The following is a 19,204-nucleotide window of genomic DNA, read 5'->3' as shown; positions in this document are numbered from 1 at the left end:
CCTTTGTAAGTTTTATTTTACAGAAAATTTTATATAACCATGTTATACAACCAGTATGTTGCTCATGGAGCATGTCTATTCACAATTTAAAAAAAAAAATAAGGGGAACAATGGCTATGGTATGTTGGTATGAGCACTAGATTAGAGTCAGAATTTCTGTGTTAAAATTCCATTTCTGCTATTTATTAGTTTTGTTACCTTGGACAAGGCATTTAACTTTTCTTATTCTCACTTTGCTCATCTGCAAAACAAAGGGATTGAACTAGATCTATAAGTTTCACTTTCAACTCAAAGTATTATAATCCTATGTCCTTCAATACAGAATATTTTACACATCTACATTTCAAAGACAAAGTTATGTATGCTAGCATCTAAGATAATCATTCTTACATATTATGGGTCCCTTCATAAAGTTTGTCGAATTTTATAATTTAAAACATACTACTTGGTATTTTTAGATATTTGATTTAAAACCAAACCAAACCAAAAATGTGCAGTGCATTTTGTTTAGTCAATTAAAGGATATGCCAATCTAATCCAATAAGGCCATAGCTAAAGCTTTTATCCTCATACATTTTGGTTAATTTTGATAGAGACTTTACTTTGGACCCCATCCCACTGTCCCACAGGCACCTCCCATTGATTGAAAGCAGAGGCAGATGCAAGTCTGAATGAATGGTTACAGGGCCATCCATCTTTCCTGTTGGCAAAACATCTCACAGCACACACCTTAATTGGTAGAGGCATTCTCATATATGAAGGTTGCCTTATTTTATTATGACCTATGTGACTACTGAATCATATTTCTCATAAAATAGAATCCTTGCTCATTTTGTAATTATCTCTCTTTTTATATAGAAAGATGCTACTGTAAGTAAATTTATGTAGCAAAAATAGTGATAATAAAATAAAATAAAAATAGTAATAATTCTGAATCTTCTTGCTATGTTATTAATTTATGCGTTTAGCTACTGTATAGCTTGAGGCCTAATTATATGACCCTTGTCAATAATTTGAAAAGGAAAACCCGGTTATTGGTCTTGATTGATATTGGTAAGTGTCAATATGGCCATTTGACTCATTTCCCCCATTTAGAGTTGTATGTGGGTTACCTTTTCAACTGTTGCTTGTCAGTCAGCCCAAGTTCTGAAGTCTTTAGGCAAATCCTTGACATGACAAATGATAGTGGCAGATTTTCCATATGTGCCTAAGCTCCTCAATTTTTTGTAAAATCTGAAGGTATTAGAGAATGAATAATGATATGCAGAGGACTAAATTGTAGCTACAGCTTCCCGAACAGAAATAAAACAAAGGTAACAAGCACCAAACTAGCCCCTGAGTTCTAAATTACAGCAGCAGCTAAGCGACTAACCAGCAGCATGATCTTAGGCAAACCATTCCATTTCCACTGGTCTTCATGTGCACAAATGTAGAATGAAAAAGTTAGACTACATGTCCTCTAAAGTCCTTGCTAACTCTCATATTCTAATCCAAACTTGGCAAGAGTACGTGATTGTACCCAATGGTGCTGTCATTACACCGGGGTACAGAAAAAAATGAGGTTTGAATCCTGGAAGAAAAAGCTTTTCCCAGTTTTCTACAGACCACCCCTGCTTTTATCCAGGGATTTTTCCAACAAATCTAATATTAGTTTCTATCTCCCCAGAACAAAAATTCCAAATTTATGTTGTCTTCCTCCTTGAGGACAGGGTTTATCTTGATTCCTTTTATTTTTTCTTTGTGTGCCCAGAATTTAACATAATGCTTGGCATATAGTAAGAGCTTGATAAGTGCTTTTTAACCATTCATATGAAGAAATTGAATTTCCTTCAGATTTTTTTAATAGGCCCATCAATCATATTAAAGGATATCCTATGTAAGTTAAATGTGCACATAAGGTAGGGCAATATCCCTAGTGTAATTCTGCTAGTTGGGTAATCCTCACTTTGATGGGTATGCAAGGTCAACAGGATGACACAAAACTGCGTGGAGCAAAATTGAAGGACGATGGTTCTTATGGCACATGCCTTTAAGGCTTGAACTACCTTGCCTTTCTAAGCAGAGGCAAAGTTGAATGAATGTGTACTTGGACAGAACTTAGTATTCTCAAGTTAATGAGAACTGAGAATGATACCCAGAACTTGGACATCTGTGCATCTGTAATGTTTTCACTGTGGTTTTCTGTGAATGATTATAGCTAAGAGAGCATCTCTGCGCTTGCATAGTCTCTCGTTACAGAAAGGGGAAATAGACTATGCTTTTAAGTTCAGCTCTTGGAGAATGGATTTGCCGTGACAAAAATGTAGATCAAGTTCCCATGAAAATGACTATGTCCAGTCTGGTTTAAATTTCTAAATTGTTTCAGTTAATTTGTGTGGTGTTCGTTCAACTAAATAAAAGTGTATTTAGATAAATAATTTCATAGATCATATATCTAAGAAGGTTAAGAGTTTGCAACTATTTAGCATAAAGAACTCCTGAAAATCAGTTCACTTCCAAAAGCTCATGATAACCACTAATAAGATACATCAAAGGAAAAATCAAGTCCCCAAATACTTTACCTAAAAAGAACTAAAGTCAAGGGAATGTTTCTCTAATTGTGTGTGTGTGTATGCATGTGATTTTCAAGTGTTGAGACTCAATTAAGAGTATTCCATAGGCCCCTTGATATCCAAAGTACAGGCAGTTGTCAGTAATGAAGTACGTCTCAGAAGAAAACTTGTCCCCAAATGGGATATGCAACAACAGACTTCTCAAGCTAACCATAACTGAAATACTGTAGACAGAAGAGTTTGTGCAATGGCAAATATATCCCCCCCCCAAAAAAGCCCCTCTAAGTCATATTCATTTTTCTTTATTTACAATAATTGCATAAGCATATGCTGATGGTTCATAATACAATTAGTAACCACTTTAACATGCACCAGTGAAGCAAAATTTTTTAACTAATTCTTCTATGCCTCCCACTTCTTCATTAATTACTAGCCAAGGGACTTGAGAGTGCCCTAATGAATTTTACATTAGATACTGCAATATGAAGTGTGTTTATTATTGCAGCAGATAGTAAAATGTATAAGCTGGCCTTTCCAAATAGCATAGTGAGCAGTTGTAAAGAGTTAAGCTGGATTTCAGAGCATTTACAAGCATAGTTTTCTTTGAACATTTATTTTTTTAAACAGTAAGTTGTGAAGGCATTCTACAGATGATAAATAACCTTTGCAACTTTTTTACATTCTTCCTTCATTTCTGCCTCTTCAAGTTCAAGAGCAAGATCTTGGATGCCTCCCTCCCACCATGATTTTGAAGAAAGCAGAGACCTTCACAGTGATTTTAGAAATATGTATTGATTAGTAAGTCCTCTAAAACAGCACACTGAGCCCAGCTTTCTATGCATTTAACATAATAGATACAGGCATGAAATTTGTAGAGTACCTCCAGTGCATTTTATAAAAAGCCAGAAGGTTTGTAGTGTAATCCCTCACAATTTGACAGAATCCTTTTTGAGCTGAGAGTTATGTAGAAACATAGTGCACACACACACACACACACACACACACACACACACAAATACAAACACACACTAATTTGGAGGCTCTTTCCCATTTAACCCAACAGGAAATACAATCTTAAACTACTTTGTATAATAGGAAAATACAGGATATGGTTACCAATAAAGAGAGTTTTTTAATAGAATATTACTTAATTCCCATAGCAACACAAAACAACATGTATCTAACATTGCAAAATAAGAATTAACAGAAATATTGCTCTACAGACAATTAAATATCCCAAGGAAATGGTGCATTTGTGACAAAGTTATATTGCCAGACTTTGTATTCCTAATGGAAATATTCATATTTAATTGGAGATATTTAAGATTGCTGAAAGTTGTTCAAAGTCAGATATCAAATCTAAAAGAACTCTGTGAAGTATGATGGGATACTCTTAGTACCTATGTAAAAACTTACAGGTACATTTTCATTGCCATTCACCGTCATTTTGGTGGAATTGTTTTCCATTGCCTGCTTGTAGCCCCAATAAAATAAAGGTAATTCAGCCCTGTTAGCTATCAAGACTTTATTCACTGACAATAAAGACTATTGAGATGAATCTTTTCAATAAAACAATTTAATGTATTGGTTTTCATGACTGACTTCAGCAGTGTCACATATTAATAAACCAATTAGTGAAAAAGCAATTTTGTCCCAAGTGTTACTAAAACTGAATTACACTGGCTAGGGTTCTCACTGGGGTTTATCTCAATCATGTGGAACATTTAAAGGATATTTCTTTCTATCAATGAACAGATTTAAAATAATTTCTATTTTATTCACTTTAAATTTTTTTACATTAAAAAAATAATTTCCCTCCCCCACCTCCCACCCCCGAAAAAAAAAAAAAACTCAAGCTTGTTACAACTTCTTCAGTGCTGATTTCTTTTCACAGACTCATTTTGGTAAGTACTCAAAGAACCCAAAAGAACTCTTTTAACCCTCTAATAGCCAAATTACAAAAGCCAACACTTTATAGACACAGTCTATGCACTGTAACCATCTGATTCCTCCAGAGCATTTCCAAATACCTACAGGCAGGTCATCCCTGTGCCAGGTAGAACATAAATGCAGCAACAGCAGAAGGCAATAAACCCTTTGCATAAACCATGCCTTTTTACTCTTTAATACTCTGCAGACCCTCTGCTCCCTTAGAGGGATTCTCATTTATAGCAACAAAGTGTCTCTACAAAAACACAGAAGCCACACATATAAAATCAACTTCTACAGCCCCAAACACAGCCAGGATCTGTAGTACACAGATTTCCAGAAGCCCAGATGTTTTAAGAGGGATTTTATTTAAAAACCCTCTTAAAAATCACAAGACCCAAACGAGCCTCTCTGTTCAGCTATAACTTCATTACCAGACTCAGTCTTCTTCTAGAAAGAAAAGCAGTCATTACCTGTATGAAGAGAACCTGTTAATAGCCTGAGAAGGTACTGGGCAAATTTCAATATTTCACGTTTACACCGTTTCCTACAGCCACTCATCTTAAGCAACAAGGTATTCCTCTGAGGAGAGCCAGAAGTCTTTGCCAATTAAAAAAAAAAAAGGAGGAAAAAAAGAAAAAAAACCAGTCTCTGAGGGGAAACTTGTGTCTCAGTTTATATCACAGGCTGCCTTACAACTCCTTTGGCTTTAAGCTGTGCTGCCTGAAAAGGAGGTTCCTTATAAAGCTAGAGAAGCCGGCTAGAGAGACAGCAATAACAACATGAAGAGAGAGGGAGATTGCTCAGTGTGGTCACTATGGTCTTCAGAGCCAGCAGCCAAGCTGCCAGCCGGTGCACACTTGTAGTAAAGTAGCTAGGACACAGCCGAGGAGGCTCCCATCCACAGAATCCTCCCCACTAGCTCCAGCAGCCTCACCGACCATTGAGAAGGAGGCGGGGCCTGCATGCCAACTCTTTCCTCATCAATGAATCAGCAGGAAAGCAGGTGGGGAGACAGCTGACAGGTCACTGGGTGTCAGACCAATCTCACCAGGCAGGGAAAAAAAAAATGACCCCGGTGAACAGTGGCCAGGCATGTTAAAGAATAAACACAGGGTCTGCAAATAAAGATTTTAAAAGAAGAAGAAAGAAAGAGGAACTAGGAAAAGCTGCAGCTCAAGGTCAGACATCTGAGCAATCTCTGACACGGTGCTAGTGGTATCTATGAAGCTGAAACAGGGAAAGGGCTTGTCCTAGAAGCCAGAACTTGTACAGAAGAAACCGAAGGAAGGATTAAAAATAAAAACGGACCATTTCCTATCTGGTTAGAGATAAATATAAACAGCTGGGTGGCACCATTTGGTGGAAAGTGTGCTATTATCAGAAACAAAGTGAGATTTCCCCAGTTGTGATTACTCTTCAATAGCTGTGCCACTGAGAATGACTTTGTCTAGATTTAGGGAAATAAGGCTGTCAGTCGGCTATTAGGAGTCTTCGACCCCATGCAGTATAACGAAATGAAAATCAAAATGCTGGCCTCATCTTCTGCCTCTAATGGAGCTTTCTATCTGTCTTCCATCAAGAAAGCAAACTAGCCTTTATTAAGTGCCTACTATGTGCCAGGTGTAATGATAAGTGCCTGTCCTACCCCAAGAGAAATGCCTTTACCACAGCCTCAGTTCCTCCGTATTTATAAAGGATGTTAAGTTAACACCTGCCCACCAGAAAACTCATCTTAGGTTAATGGGAATGGCACCTGTAAAGTTCTTTGAGATCTTCATGAAACACTATTTCAAAGTGAAAGTACTACAGGAATGGGTGTCTCTGAAAGCCAGACCTACATTTATATTCCTCTCACTTTTTATCTCAGAAGGTACAGTTTGCTTTCTGAGATTTCTCCATGCCTTTGGCAGTTTCTGGGCTTCAGATGTATCCCAATTTTACTTTTGGGATTGTTGATGTATGTATTTAAAAAAAAAAAAAAGGCCTGTCTGTTCAGATATGGGTTATGTGGATCTGGTACTTGTAACTAACTAAATCAAAACATTTCCTGCAGCAAATTTTCTTTAAAAAAAAAATAAAGTTTGATTGCTTTTTTCCTTCTCCCAATGAATAGTAGGGAGATCATTTCTTGGGAATCAAAAAGCTGTGCAAATACTCAAGGTTAACACCTTGCAATATCTGCACAGTTCCTGTAACTTCCCACAGCCTTGGTATTGACCCTAGAATGAGGAAGTATGTTTGTGATGCAGAACCTTGGGTACAAAAGTCACATACTCTTTCACCTAGTGGGGCCACAGGAGGCTTCCTGGAGGCCTAAAAACTTCCAGGGATGAATCAATGATCTAGGCATTTGGGCAGATACATTTACTGGATAGAATGTTGTCAAGGCATTTATCCTTTCAGCGTTCCCAGCAGTTTGAAGACTGTAAATTGCAGAACATTTGCTAATGTGCACGACTGGAGAGAATATTCACGGTGATATTTATACAAGTTGATGAAAACAAAGCCACAAACAAGTATATATCAACACAAACACACACACACACACACACATATATAATAAACATATATACAGAGAGAGAGAGACACACACAGACATAGAGAAACAAAGACAGAAATGGAGACACACACACAGAAAGGCAGAGAGAGAGAGAGGGGGGGGGGACCAAAAAGCTGCCAGCATGCACTATTATGGAAGGTTAGTTCTTCAAGAGAAATCCGCAAGCATTTAGGAAGAGACCACTTTGTGGCAGCCATTATGCTAAGTTTTCCATTATAAAGACAAAAATGAGACAAGCCCTGCTCTCAAAGAGCTTACATTTAACATCTTGACATAGACTTAAAACTGGAAATAAGGGAAACATCTGGAGCAGCATGTATGGCTGCTACAAATCTTAAGGAACTCTTCTAAATTATATTTTGACAGGTTCTGAAACCCAGAAAGCTGTAGTTCCCAAAATTCAAAAACTCCAGAAAAAGTTTTATATCGGTGAATTACAAAATAGAAAATAATTATCAGTGTTTGGAATGTCCTCTCTCCCCATCCCCCTTCACTTGTTGAATTACCTCCCTGCCTTTAAAGCTCTACTAAAATGCCACCTTATTCTTGAAATCTTGCTTTAGACAGTAATTGTCTTTCTCCCTCATAAAAGTTAGTTTCAGATCCAGGATTCAAATTCAGGTCTCTTGACCCCAAGTCAGTTCTCTTTTCAGGCTGTTTCTCTTAAGACAAACAAAAAGAAGGTAGAATATAAGTGAAAAGAACACTAAAGGGCAGCTGAACTCAGATTAGTTTTAGTGAACAAAAATGTAACATTTCTTTTCTCAGTAAAGGTAAACTATTTTATCCCTAGTAAACTATGGGAATAAAATAAAACAAACACTGTCAAATAATTGCTTTATCTATTGATTTTATTTAACTTGTTTTCTTTGTTACAAAGGAAATTTAAAGATAGGTATTATAGCCAGAAAATATTTAATAAAAAAGGCAATAATAAAGAAGGGGAAAACAGTGAAAGTTCCATGCATTCTGTGATCAACGTCATATGCTGACAGTACTAGTACCATGTACTAACCACATGAGTATAGTGGCTCTTTTGTATCTTATGCTCTGATTAAACCGTAAACTTCATGAAGGCTGGGACCTTGTTTTAGGAGCACTTTGGACCTCTTTGGATCCTAGCACAATGCTCTCTCTAGTTAGTGTTGAATAAGAATGAAGTGACTGAATTGTGAAAGGATAGATGGATGGATGGATGGACGGATGGACGGATAGAAAAATAGAGTTATATCTAGGCAGCTAGGTAGCATAGTGAATGGAGTGCTAGACTTGCAGGAAGACCTAAATTCAAATCCAGTCTCAGATGCTTATTGGTTCTATGACTGGGCAAATCATTTTACCTCTCCATACCCCAATTTCCTTATCTGTAAATTGGGGATAATAATAGCACCAACCTCCCAAGGTTGTGAAGAAAAACTGCGATAATATTTGTAATATGTTCTGCAAACCTTAAAGCCTCCCTCCCTTCCTGTATTTCATGTAAGTGGTTGGTTTAAAGCAAAGCACACCTGCAGAATGTGAGACAACATAAAATAATGTCTATGACATGAATACAATAACCAGAGCATTTGGAAAAGAATAAACTAATAACATTACATTCCTAGATTTTTCTGATTGATCCTTTTAAAATAGAAGTACAGATATTTCTGCTATTTACAATGTCAATTTGAGGATCAAGAGCTGTCATTCTTCTCTCTCTCATTCTTGCCTTCAGCCTCCCCCCCCCCATAACTGTTTTTTCATGAGACACAGGCAGGTAGAATTATTGGCCTTTTACCAGTAAAAGCAATCAATTCTTGTTTCCACAGTGAGATGACCTGGTTTAAGAATTAGCAGTGGTGACTGTTGAATACTATTTTAATAATATTTCTATTACCTCCCAATCCTGCTTTGGGGCTTTGTCTACACTTCATATTTACCCTCCTTGCTCTTCCTTCTCAAATCTCCCCCACTGGAATGTGCTTGAGGAAAATATGTGTAATGTTACCAGGAACTTAGAATACATACATACTAAGGTAGGTTAATTCCCAAACCTCACAATGTATTCTTCACACACAATGGAAATATTCTCTGGTTCAACAGCTTTTCACTACATTTTCTACTCATCTGGATCGATATAGCCTAAGAGTTGCCTTTTTTTTTTAATGAAACACCCTTCTATCTTAAAGAGTTCTGGAGAGTTGAGGAAAAACAGTTATTTCTAAGAGAAAGAAGGATCAAAGGGAAATATTGAGGCAGATCTGAAGAAGTAAGGACGTTCTTTCATGGAAGTATTCATCAATCTCTGTATTATATCATCAAGAAACAGATGTTTGTACAGACATCTATTAAGTACCTGTTGTGTACAGAATATTCATTGTGCAGGGATGAAGTACAAAGTTTAGATGAATTATAGGACTTGCTTTGGTGAAACTTACAGTTTGGTAGTAAAGACACTGACACAGAAAGCTGTAATATTCAATCATGCATGCGGCAGCTAGGTGGCACGGTATAGGCACTGGCCCTGGATTCAGGAGGACCTGAGTTCAAATCTGGCCTCAGACACTTGACACTTACTAGCTGTGTGACCCTGGTCAAGTCATTTAACCCTCATTGCCCTGCAAATAAATAAATAAACATTGAATATATATATATATATATATATATATATATATATATTCAATCATGCATGATGATGAGTGCATTAGTAAGAAACAGAACAAATATGCATCCTGTAAGGGAGTGTCATCTTCAGGCAGGTAGAAAATTAACAAATTAAATTAGAAAGAGCAGGTTCTCTAGCTTCTAGCCTTTAATCTAGCTAGCTAGAGCTAGATTCTAATTTCTTGCTAAGAGCCCTTGATCTGCTAACTGACTGCATTACCTTGGTCAAGTCATTTTGCCTTTCTGAGCTTTGGCTTCCTCAACTATCAAAATGAAAGGATTCCTTTAGTTTATCTGTAAAGATATACTTTGAATCTGAATGGACTTAAAGACTCTCCTCTCCAGTTCTAGAATTCAAAGACTCCATGACACCACATTTTTTAATTAAAATAAATTGGTTTAATATGTCACTCAATCACAGGAGCCACCATGCCTGTGCCAGAAATAGAGGCCCTTTTCTGAGAGATCATAACAAACTAGTCTCTGATGTTTCTTGTTAAGTACCTTTCAAAGGGATTTCAAAGTGTTGGCTAATATAAAGATGCATTTACCTTAATTGCCTATCAGAGGAAATGCTCTCTCTTCCTGGCTGCCTCAGAGAAAGCCCAGTCACAGTAATATAGATCTTAATGTATTTGGGTCACCTCCATGGCTCCCTGGAATACCCACAAATGTAAAGGGATTTGATCCCTGGAAAAAAATAAATACTCTTCATTTATCAAAAGAAGAAGGTTGTCATTCCTCCACTGGAGAAAAAAAAAAATCAAGTTTCTCAATAAGCCTGTCCGTGCTAACTTACCTTTGTACCAAAGGCTATCATACCTCCCCAAGCCCTGAATTAGACCTGTTCTATCCTGTGCATCTTATGGTGAAAAGACATTGTTATACTTTTCAAATTGTCACAAGTTGCAAAATTAAACATGTGCAGAATAAAAATAGCTCACCATGGGGCTGAGAAGAGAAACAGAACAGAGCCTTGCGGCAAAGTCACAGGTTTTGAAAATGGGTCTTGATAAAATATCAGAATAACCAGTGTCCAGTGAAGAGGGAAGCCACACTGACTGCTTAGTCCATTATCATTCCATAACATCATCTTTTCCTATTTCAATGAACAAAGAGCTTTTTAATGTGCTATTAATATTTGTTTCAATTTCAGCCAGCCCCTAACGATAACAGCTTTTTAACCAAAAAATAAACAGACAAAAACTCAAAATCATAATCTATTGATACCAGAAGTCAAATCCTGCACCTTCTGAGTGCCTAGGTCTGCATTAGCTGACAAATTAGTAGTCATTCTAGACAATTCCTGAAAAAAATTGCCAATTTTGTGTAAGAAAGGACAAAAACAAAACAACTCCCAATTCTGCATAGAATGGAATCCAAGATGCTATGGTAATAATAGTGATAACATATTAAATAAATAGTAGCTATGTGATAAATCTAATAGAGATCAAAATCATGTGAAGCAGAATGAGGTCATCATCTATGAGGTCTTGTATTCTATTGGAGTTGTAAAAATAATATTTCCATTGTCCCTACAGAGCATAAAATTGCGTCCTCTTATTTTTATTTGACTACAAAAAAGTTATTCTACCCACCTTTTGAATACTAGCATGGTTCATAGACATCAAATATATAAGAATAATAGGATAGCAACTTAGCAACCTTCTTGAACACCATTTCAATCTACACTCTGTCAATATTATGAGAATGAAATAATAGAAGCAATTACAAAAGAAGGAAGGAAGGAAGGAAGGAAGGAAGGAAGGAAGGAAGGAAGGAAGGAAGGAAGGAAGGAAGGAAGGAAGGAAGGAAGGATAGAGTCCCATACAAGATTGAGAAAGCACAAGGGCATTTACCCAGAGGCACCTGCAAAAAACTTAATACCTCCTCTTTAAAAAGGAAAAAGAGAACCAATACATTTTCTTAGAAAACATGATAAGCTGGGTGAAAAATTACAGAAATACATATGGAACAAGTAGACATCAATTTACTGAGCAGTAATGAAGGTTGATAATAGGTACACAACATGGGATTTGTGGAATGTAACCAAGTGCTTTTAACTCTGAATGAAGCTTATAGAATCTCTGAGATTCAAGAATAAAAACAAAAGCCCCTCCATGGGTGAAATCCACATGAATTCAGCCAACAGTATGTTGTCAAAGAAGCCTTAAACAAATGGCTGAATCATGCTATCTTATTTTTGTAAATGGAAGGGTTTATGATCATAATTCAGGAAGAAGTTATTGCCACCAGAAATTAGATTAATTAAATTTAATTAAATTAGAGAAGGAGTAGACTTAAGAATCCTTGACTTAGTGATGAATGCAGATAATACAAATACGTGGTAGAACCTATGGAACATATTTCATCAGGCTATAACAATGTAACACTACCAAATGCCCAATAAGACCCAACCAAAGAACTGGAAACTAAGGGAGTATCTATAAAATGAGGAATGGCTAAACAGATTGTGGCATATGAATATAATCGAATAATTTTCAAGTAAAGTGAGCAGAACCAAGAGAATAACAACATTGTAAATACTGTTCACATTTTGAAATAATTTTTAAATACAATTACCAACTACATTCTAGAGAAACAATGGGGAAGCATGCTACCAACCCCCTGACAGAGAAGTGAATATAACAAGATGCTTAATAAGATATATGTTTTTGAACAGAACCATACAGTGTAGGCATTCATTTGTTTGATTATTCATATCTATTACAAGGTTGTTGGGTTTTTTCTACTTTTTTTTTCCAGTTTGGAAGGTTTTGTGCAAGTGAAAAAGAAAATAAATATTGTTCATTGACAATAGAAAGAAAAGTAAATTAAAAATAAAAAGACCTGGTAGCTAAGATTATGCAGCAGAAGCTTGCTATATTTCATGAAATGATAGGTGACGAATCCTTGTCCCACAAATACAGGTTCCAAAATATCCTTAAACTTATTCCTGTCAGCTTCACTGGAATTGAGCCATTATCAAGGATGAAATGCTGGCCCACAATTGCTCATGTATAACATTGATTCTAAATAAATAAATAGAACCATCATGCCAAATATTAATAATTTCTAATCTATATGGAAGATAAAACTTTCAAAATATAGAGACCTAAAGAATGTGATCAAAATCATATGGGAGAGGGGCAGCTAGGTGGTGCAGTGCATAAAACACTGGCCCTGGATTCAGGAGTACCCGAGTTCAAATCTGGCCTCAGACACTTGACACTTACTAGCTGTGTGACCCTGGGCAAGTCACTTAACCCCTATTGCCCCCCCCCTAAAAAAGAAATTAAAATCATATGGGAGGGGCAGCTAGGTGGCACAGTAGATAGAGTACCAGCCCTGGATTCCAGAGAACCTGAGTTCAAATCTGGTATCAGACACTTGACACTTACTAGCTGTGTGACCTTGGGCAAGTCACTTAATCCCAATTGCCTCACCAAAAAAAAAAAAAAATCATATGGGAACAGGATAAGTTACGTATCAATACTATTGTCCTGTCTACTTCTGGAGTGGTATTAAGGATGTTTTCAGTGAATCTACAGAATATAGACTTTCACCCTAATGATATTATTCATCTACAAGAAGCAATTGTGGTATGCTACTATAAATAATCTGTAGAACATTATATTTACAAGAATATTAGCAGTATAGATATTAATCCCATCAGAAAAGATGAGAAGGAGAGAAGGAGGAAGAGGAAGAGGAGGAAGAGAAAGAGGAGTAGAAGGGGAAAGAGAGGGAGAAGAAGCAGAAACAATAGATACTCCACCACAATGGACTTACCATAATCAAAACTAGTCTACCTTCAGGTAAAGCCTATGAAATAGATTAAATATAATTGTGCCAACAAAATCCCCTCTATGGATAAAATCTATATGAATTAACCTAATGAATATGTCAACAAAGAGACATTCAACAAATGTCAAAGTCCTATAGATTTATTACTGGAAACAGAGCTTATGATAGTGATTCATCTTCTGGTCACTTTCACCAGAATGTATGGGGAAAGTATCCTCATGGAGCCAAGACTTATTCCTTGATATAGATTTCAAAATAACAGAAGAAACTGTCACATATCATTGCAGGTCACAAAAATTTAGTGCCTACTGAATAGATAGAAAGATCCCATCAAGAAGCCAGAATACATTAGCCTTCATAAAGAGAATACACGAATTTCTGTATCATAAATATAGACCCCAAAATATCATTGAAAATTCAACAAATAAAATATGTTGGGACTAGAAAACAATTATGGATAAAATCCTTGACCATAATTAGCTAGATATAATACTGCCCCAAAAAACTTAAGAATAATGTTTTTTATTAGATGTAGTTCTACAGAATACTCATGATCTCCAGATAACATGAAATGAACAGCTTTCAAAATATAATTAACTGGCAGAAGTAATCAAAGCCATATTGGAACAGAATGAAGTACCTATGTTACCTGTATTCTGTTCTGCTACTGGAGTTGTTCCAAAAAGGCTTTTATGCTTTCATTGATAAGATAACTACAGAAGATAAGCTTAAATCCCAATATTATTATTCAACTATAAATTCAAGTCCTTTGATGAACCTGGGCAATAACCTGTGCAACCTTGAACATAAAGGAACAGCCATAGAATAACAACATTCCAAGAACATTTCTATCTGAATTCCATTGGATGGAAGATATTGATAGTAATCATATACATAACTTAGCGAGAGTACAGTTGAAAACACATGTTGGATTTGGAATCAAAGGAATAAGTGGCAAATTTTAGCTCTGTTACCACCTTTATGACCTTGGGTAAGTCATAAATTCTCTGGCCTAAGTTCCACATTTGTAAAATGAGGGAGTTAGATTAGATGAACTCTAAGGTCTCTTCTAGCTCTAAGTATATGATGCCATGATCCTTACGGTTTACCAAGTGCTATTCTTGACATAATCTTGTGGAGTCAATAAGAAAAGTACAATTATTCCCATTTTCCAGATAAGGACTCTGATATTCAGAGAAGCTAAGTGACATGCCATAGCCATGGAACTGAGAATTGATCCCAGAACTTTTCCTTTTAAATCTAATGCTTTTTCTGTGCTATCTGTGAAAATTACCTGTGAACATTGTTACCTACAGTCTATAGTACCATATACAATGAATGCAAGAAGTGGTTTTGTCCATATTCCATGAAACCCATTCCAGGAAATACATGGAAATGGTAATGGTGCAATTAACTTGTATATTGAGTTAAATAAATATTTCTTAGAATATGTGACTTCCCTATGTTTCAAATGAAGTCTTTGAGTATCTTTAACGGTGGCCAACAATTCAATATATAAAACTAATGGAAGTATAGGACAAACCAACATGTTTTGGTTTCCATCAAAGAAATTCTCAAAGGGCATAAACTATCCACCATAAGAGTTGGTGAAATTGCCTAGAGTACCACCTCTACAAGCATTTGGAGAAACAGGAAAGTCATTTAATAGAACTTGTTGAACAGCTCCTGTGGGAAACTTTATCATCATCTTTAAATATCTAAAGGCTTATCATATAAAAAAGGAATTAGGGGGCAGCTATGTGGCACAGTGGATAAAGCACCAACCCTGGATTCAGAAGGACCCGAGTTCAAAGCCGGCTTCAGACACTTGACACTAGCTGTGTGACCATGGGCAAGTCATTTAACCCTCATTGCCCTGAAAAAACAAAGCAAAACCAAAAAACAAACAAACAAAAGAAAAAGGCATTAGAGGCACAACATGGGTCAGTTGGCTTGACAGTTCAGAGTAAAATATTTCATTTTATTTTAAGTAAGAACTTTCAAGCAAATAACTAAGGATTGGTCATGGACATTTGATTTCATCAGTAAAAAGAACTCCCAGGTAAGAAAATCTCTCCATCAACATAGGTCAGCAATTTATAGTCTTAGATAATTGCTTAGAACACTGAGGGGATAAATCATCTGTCCAGGTTCATACAACTAGTGCATGTCATAAGATGAACCTTAACACAAGGCTTCCTGGTCCTCAGCCCAACTCTACTCTTGTTCCACACTGCCTTCTTTTAATTTAGAATTCTGAAAACAAGAGTTACTGCCTTGTGTTCCCCATTACTGAGGTTGGTAAGCAGTCACTGAATAACTCACTTGTCAGGGATTTAGAGAGGATTCATTTTTCAGAACACAGTTGAACTTTAATTGGCTTCTAGGTCCCTTGCTAGAGTCGAGAGGGCATTGTCTCTGGAATGAGAAGACTTTGTTTAAAATAGAATGTCCAAAGGTAAGTACCTGTGTGACCATGAGAAAAGCATTTAACCTTTCTGGGTCTCAATTTACTCATCTCAAAAAATGAAAGGGCTCAGGGACTGCTAGGTGGCACAAGCACTGGTCCTGGATTCAGGAGGACCTGAATTCAAATCCAGCCTCAGACACTTGACACTTACTAGCTGTGTGACCCTGGGCAAGTCACTTAACTTTCATTGACCTGCCCACAAAAACAAAAATGAAGGGGCTCAACTAGATGGCTTCAGAGGTCCCTGCCAATTCTAGGTTCTTGAACATATCAATTTTATAACACTAAGATTTCAAGACATCCTTCAGGAACTGAAGAAATATAGTATATGTAAATATAAATTATATACACACACACACACACATATATATAGTCTCCTCTAGTCTTTCTATCATTCCTTCTCTGTCTCCTTTGCTGATTATTCACCTTCTTCCCTTATCCTAAAGATGTATGTTCTCCCTAAAGTTTTCTGTCTCTTTTCTCTCTATATATGTTCTTCCTTAGTGATTTCATTCATTTTAATGGCTTCAACTATCACCACTGTGCAAATGACTCCAAAATCAATATTTCCAGCATATATCTCTTTCTCCCAATCTCCAGACTTACATGTCTAAAGTCACTTGTAAGACATTATGTAGATTCTATAACTTTTTTTCAGTCCTCAAATATCCCTTGATTTAGAAACTCCTGAGTAAACTTACTATGTACTATTCTGTTAAATGCCAAGTGTGTTGTCACCACCCCCATATTCACTATAGGCCCAAAGAGACCAGTGTTTATGTTTGACTTAAACTTTGTATCTCACTCAATTGTAGCAGTATAATTTGGACACTGAAAGTAATTAATGTTTCTTGAATAGACTTGGCTAGATCAACCTAAAATCTCGTGTAGCTCTAAAACTCTGCAATAGAAACTTTTGGAGAACAGAAAAAATGAATAAAAGTAATCAGGACTCGCTTTGTACATAGCCCTATGCTAAATTTTGGAAACACAAAGGGCAAAACAAAATAGACCTTTCTCTATAGGACCTCACATAATAACAGAAAGGAGACACCCAAGTTGAATGTTCAGTTTAGGGCAGGAGGAAAGGTCTAGTGGCTATGACACAGAGGCTTGATTAAGAGGTTCAATTATCCCAAAAGCCAAATATCTTCCCAATTTAATAACCTATGAATATTTCAAAAAACGGTTAAAGAACCACATCTATTCCAGTGAAGAACATTCCAAGACAACCAACTGCTGAAAACCATTTGCGGCCCTCTGAGAAGATGGGATGTGGTCGCTGTAATGCATCTCCTTCCTTCCATTTCAAAACGATGTTAAGAGTCAATAAAACCGCACAATCAAATTGAACTATCAATGATATCAAATGCAATCCATAGAGCTAAAATAATCATTTTGATCATTTTTACCTCTTGTCCATAATAGTTCAAGCACCAAAGCACACAAAGGGCCCATTCTCACCTAATGGCTTAAAGATTGCCTTAATAATGACATGGATTTTTAATCGCATTTTATTATAAGGTCAGAGTTTTCAAGAAAAAGCATGCTATGCATGTGTGTCTATATGTACATATTTATATATACATGTAACTGGGGTTTATTCTTTGTTTTCCTTTTTCTTGATCATTTTAAAAATTAATTTCCCTCCCATTTTCCTATGACATAAAGGCATTTGGTTAATATTCATTTTTAAACCTTGTTAAACCTATTTAAAAATTATAACCTTTTAAAACATTATTTTTAAGTTGAAAGCAGAATGCACATACGTGAAATTTTTGTCTTTTGTGTGGAGTAAAATATATAATTCAAAGCATCAGAGTTCTGTTTCCAGATTTCAAGTGTAGACCGATTTCAAGTGGAAGAACATTAGTATAATAGGAAAGTCTTGGAAAGGATCACCCAGTATTTGTTTTTGTTGTTGTTGTTGTTTGTTGTTGATGTTTTGAATTTGTGTCTGTGGGGATGAGGTTGAAGAGGTGAATGCAAGATGGAGAATAGTGAGGTCAGTTTTAGAAATGTGAAATTTGATGAGTGTTGTAGCTCAGATCTGTAATACCCACTAATGAAGAGGCCGAGACTGGAAAATCTCTGAAGCTTGGGTTCCTTGAACTGTGGTAGGGATAACAACAAATCAGGTGTCCACACTAAGGCTGGTACCAACCTGGTGAGCCCTAGGGGTTGAGGGTAACCAAGGTTACCTAGAGAGGGGCATTGTTAGTTAGAAATGAATCATCAGGTAAAAACTTTTGTGCCTATTAACAGTGGTTTCAGGTCTAAAAACTCTGTACTTCCAGCAGAAGGTAAAGACATCTAGCCTCAAAAATGGATGATTTAATAAATGAGTAAATTAATAAATGGGCAAATAAGTGGAAAGCTAGCCATATTAATAAATAAGTAAATCAATGAATGAACAAATAAGCAAACAGATGAATAAATGAATGAATAAACAAATGAATGTCTAAAGGAAAAAATAGATTGGAGTCTAAGGTGAAATGCTAGAGGGGAATTTAGGAAAAGGTTAGGTAGGGATACTGATTTGAGAGGCACTCCTATAAATTTTGGATTTTAGGCAATGAGCATAGATGAGATCTCAGTGGAATAAATAAGGGATCAGCAAAGCTGTCATATCTTATTGTTGGTCCCATCACCTGTAAGTATCATGATCCTGTTATTCCCCCTGGTAATGAGAATTGCCTGGCTCTGTCAAAATATAAACAGGTACAGTAGGAAGATTTTATTTTTTTTAATTAAAAAAAAAACAAAGATTAGAAATTATTGGAAATATGAGGGCTTGGTTTTACAAAGTACAAAATGCTTTGGATTTGGCTTATGAGAGGTAACTCCTCTTTTACATAAAGGCAATGACATGGGGGCAGACACTTGACACTTATTAGCTGTGTGACCCTGGGCAAGTCACATAACCCTCATTGCCCTGCAAAAGAAAAAAGGCCATGACATCAGAGGATTATAAGAACAATTTAAGCATCATAGCAGTGCCTATAGAAGAGGGTAAAATTCCCTTTTGTTTGATTAATTTCTTTTGATGAGTTTCCAAAGAGGTCCTATGATGGTTGCATTAATGTCATAGGCAGAATAATAGGTAATAATGGTTAACATTTTACTATGTGCCAGGCCCTGTGCTAAGGACTTTACACTTATTACCTCACCTGATCCTCAAATCCACTTTACAGATGATGAAAATAAGGCAAACAGAGATTAAGTTATTCTCCTAGGGTC

The 19,204-nt window shown here is 36.3% G+C and overlaps 1 protein-coding gene and 1 pseudogene across 3 annotated transcripts in view; both read right to left on the bottom strand.

Moving 5' to 3' along the window:
* The window catches only part of LOC122730881, a 143,063-nt pseudogene extending 139,065 nt beyond the window's left edge, over nt 1-3,998 (bottom strand).
* KCNIP4 (potassium voltage-gated channel interacting protein 4) overlaps nt 1-19,204 on the bottom strand; it is a 1,176,826-nt gene that overhangs the window by 894,544 nt on the left and 263,078 nt on the right. Inside the window, exon 1 of one of the 3 annotated variants that reach the window (XM_043972813.1) lies at nt 4,955-5,416. The exons of the other annotated variants lie outside the window; for them this stretch is intronic. Coding sequence (XP_043828748.1) covers nt 4,955-5,042 — 88 coding nt within the window. The 5' untranslated portion in view covers nt 5,043-5,416. Of the gene's footprint in view, nt 1-4,954; nt 5,417-19,204 lie in introns of those variants that run through there. 3 annotated transcript variants of the gene reach the window in all.

This window comes from Dromiciops gliroides, chromosome 6 (assembly GCF_019393635.1).
Source record: "Dromiciops gliroides isolate mDroGli1 chromosome 6, mDroGli1.pri, whole genome shotgun sequence".
NCBI classification, from domain to species: domain Eukaryota; kingdom Metazoa; phylum Chordata; class Mammalia; order Microbiotheria; family Microbiotheriidae; genus Dromiciops; species Dromiciops gliroides.
This window is presented reverse-complemented; position numbering and strand designations above follow the sequence as displayed.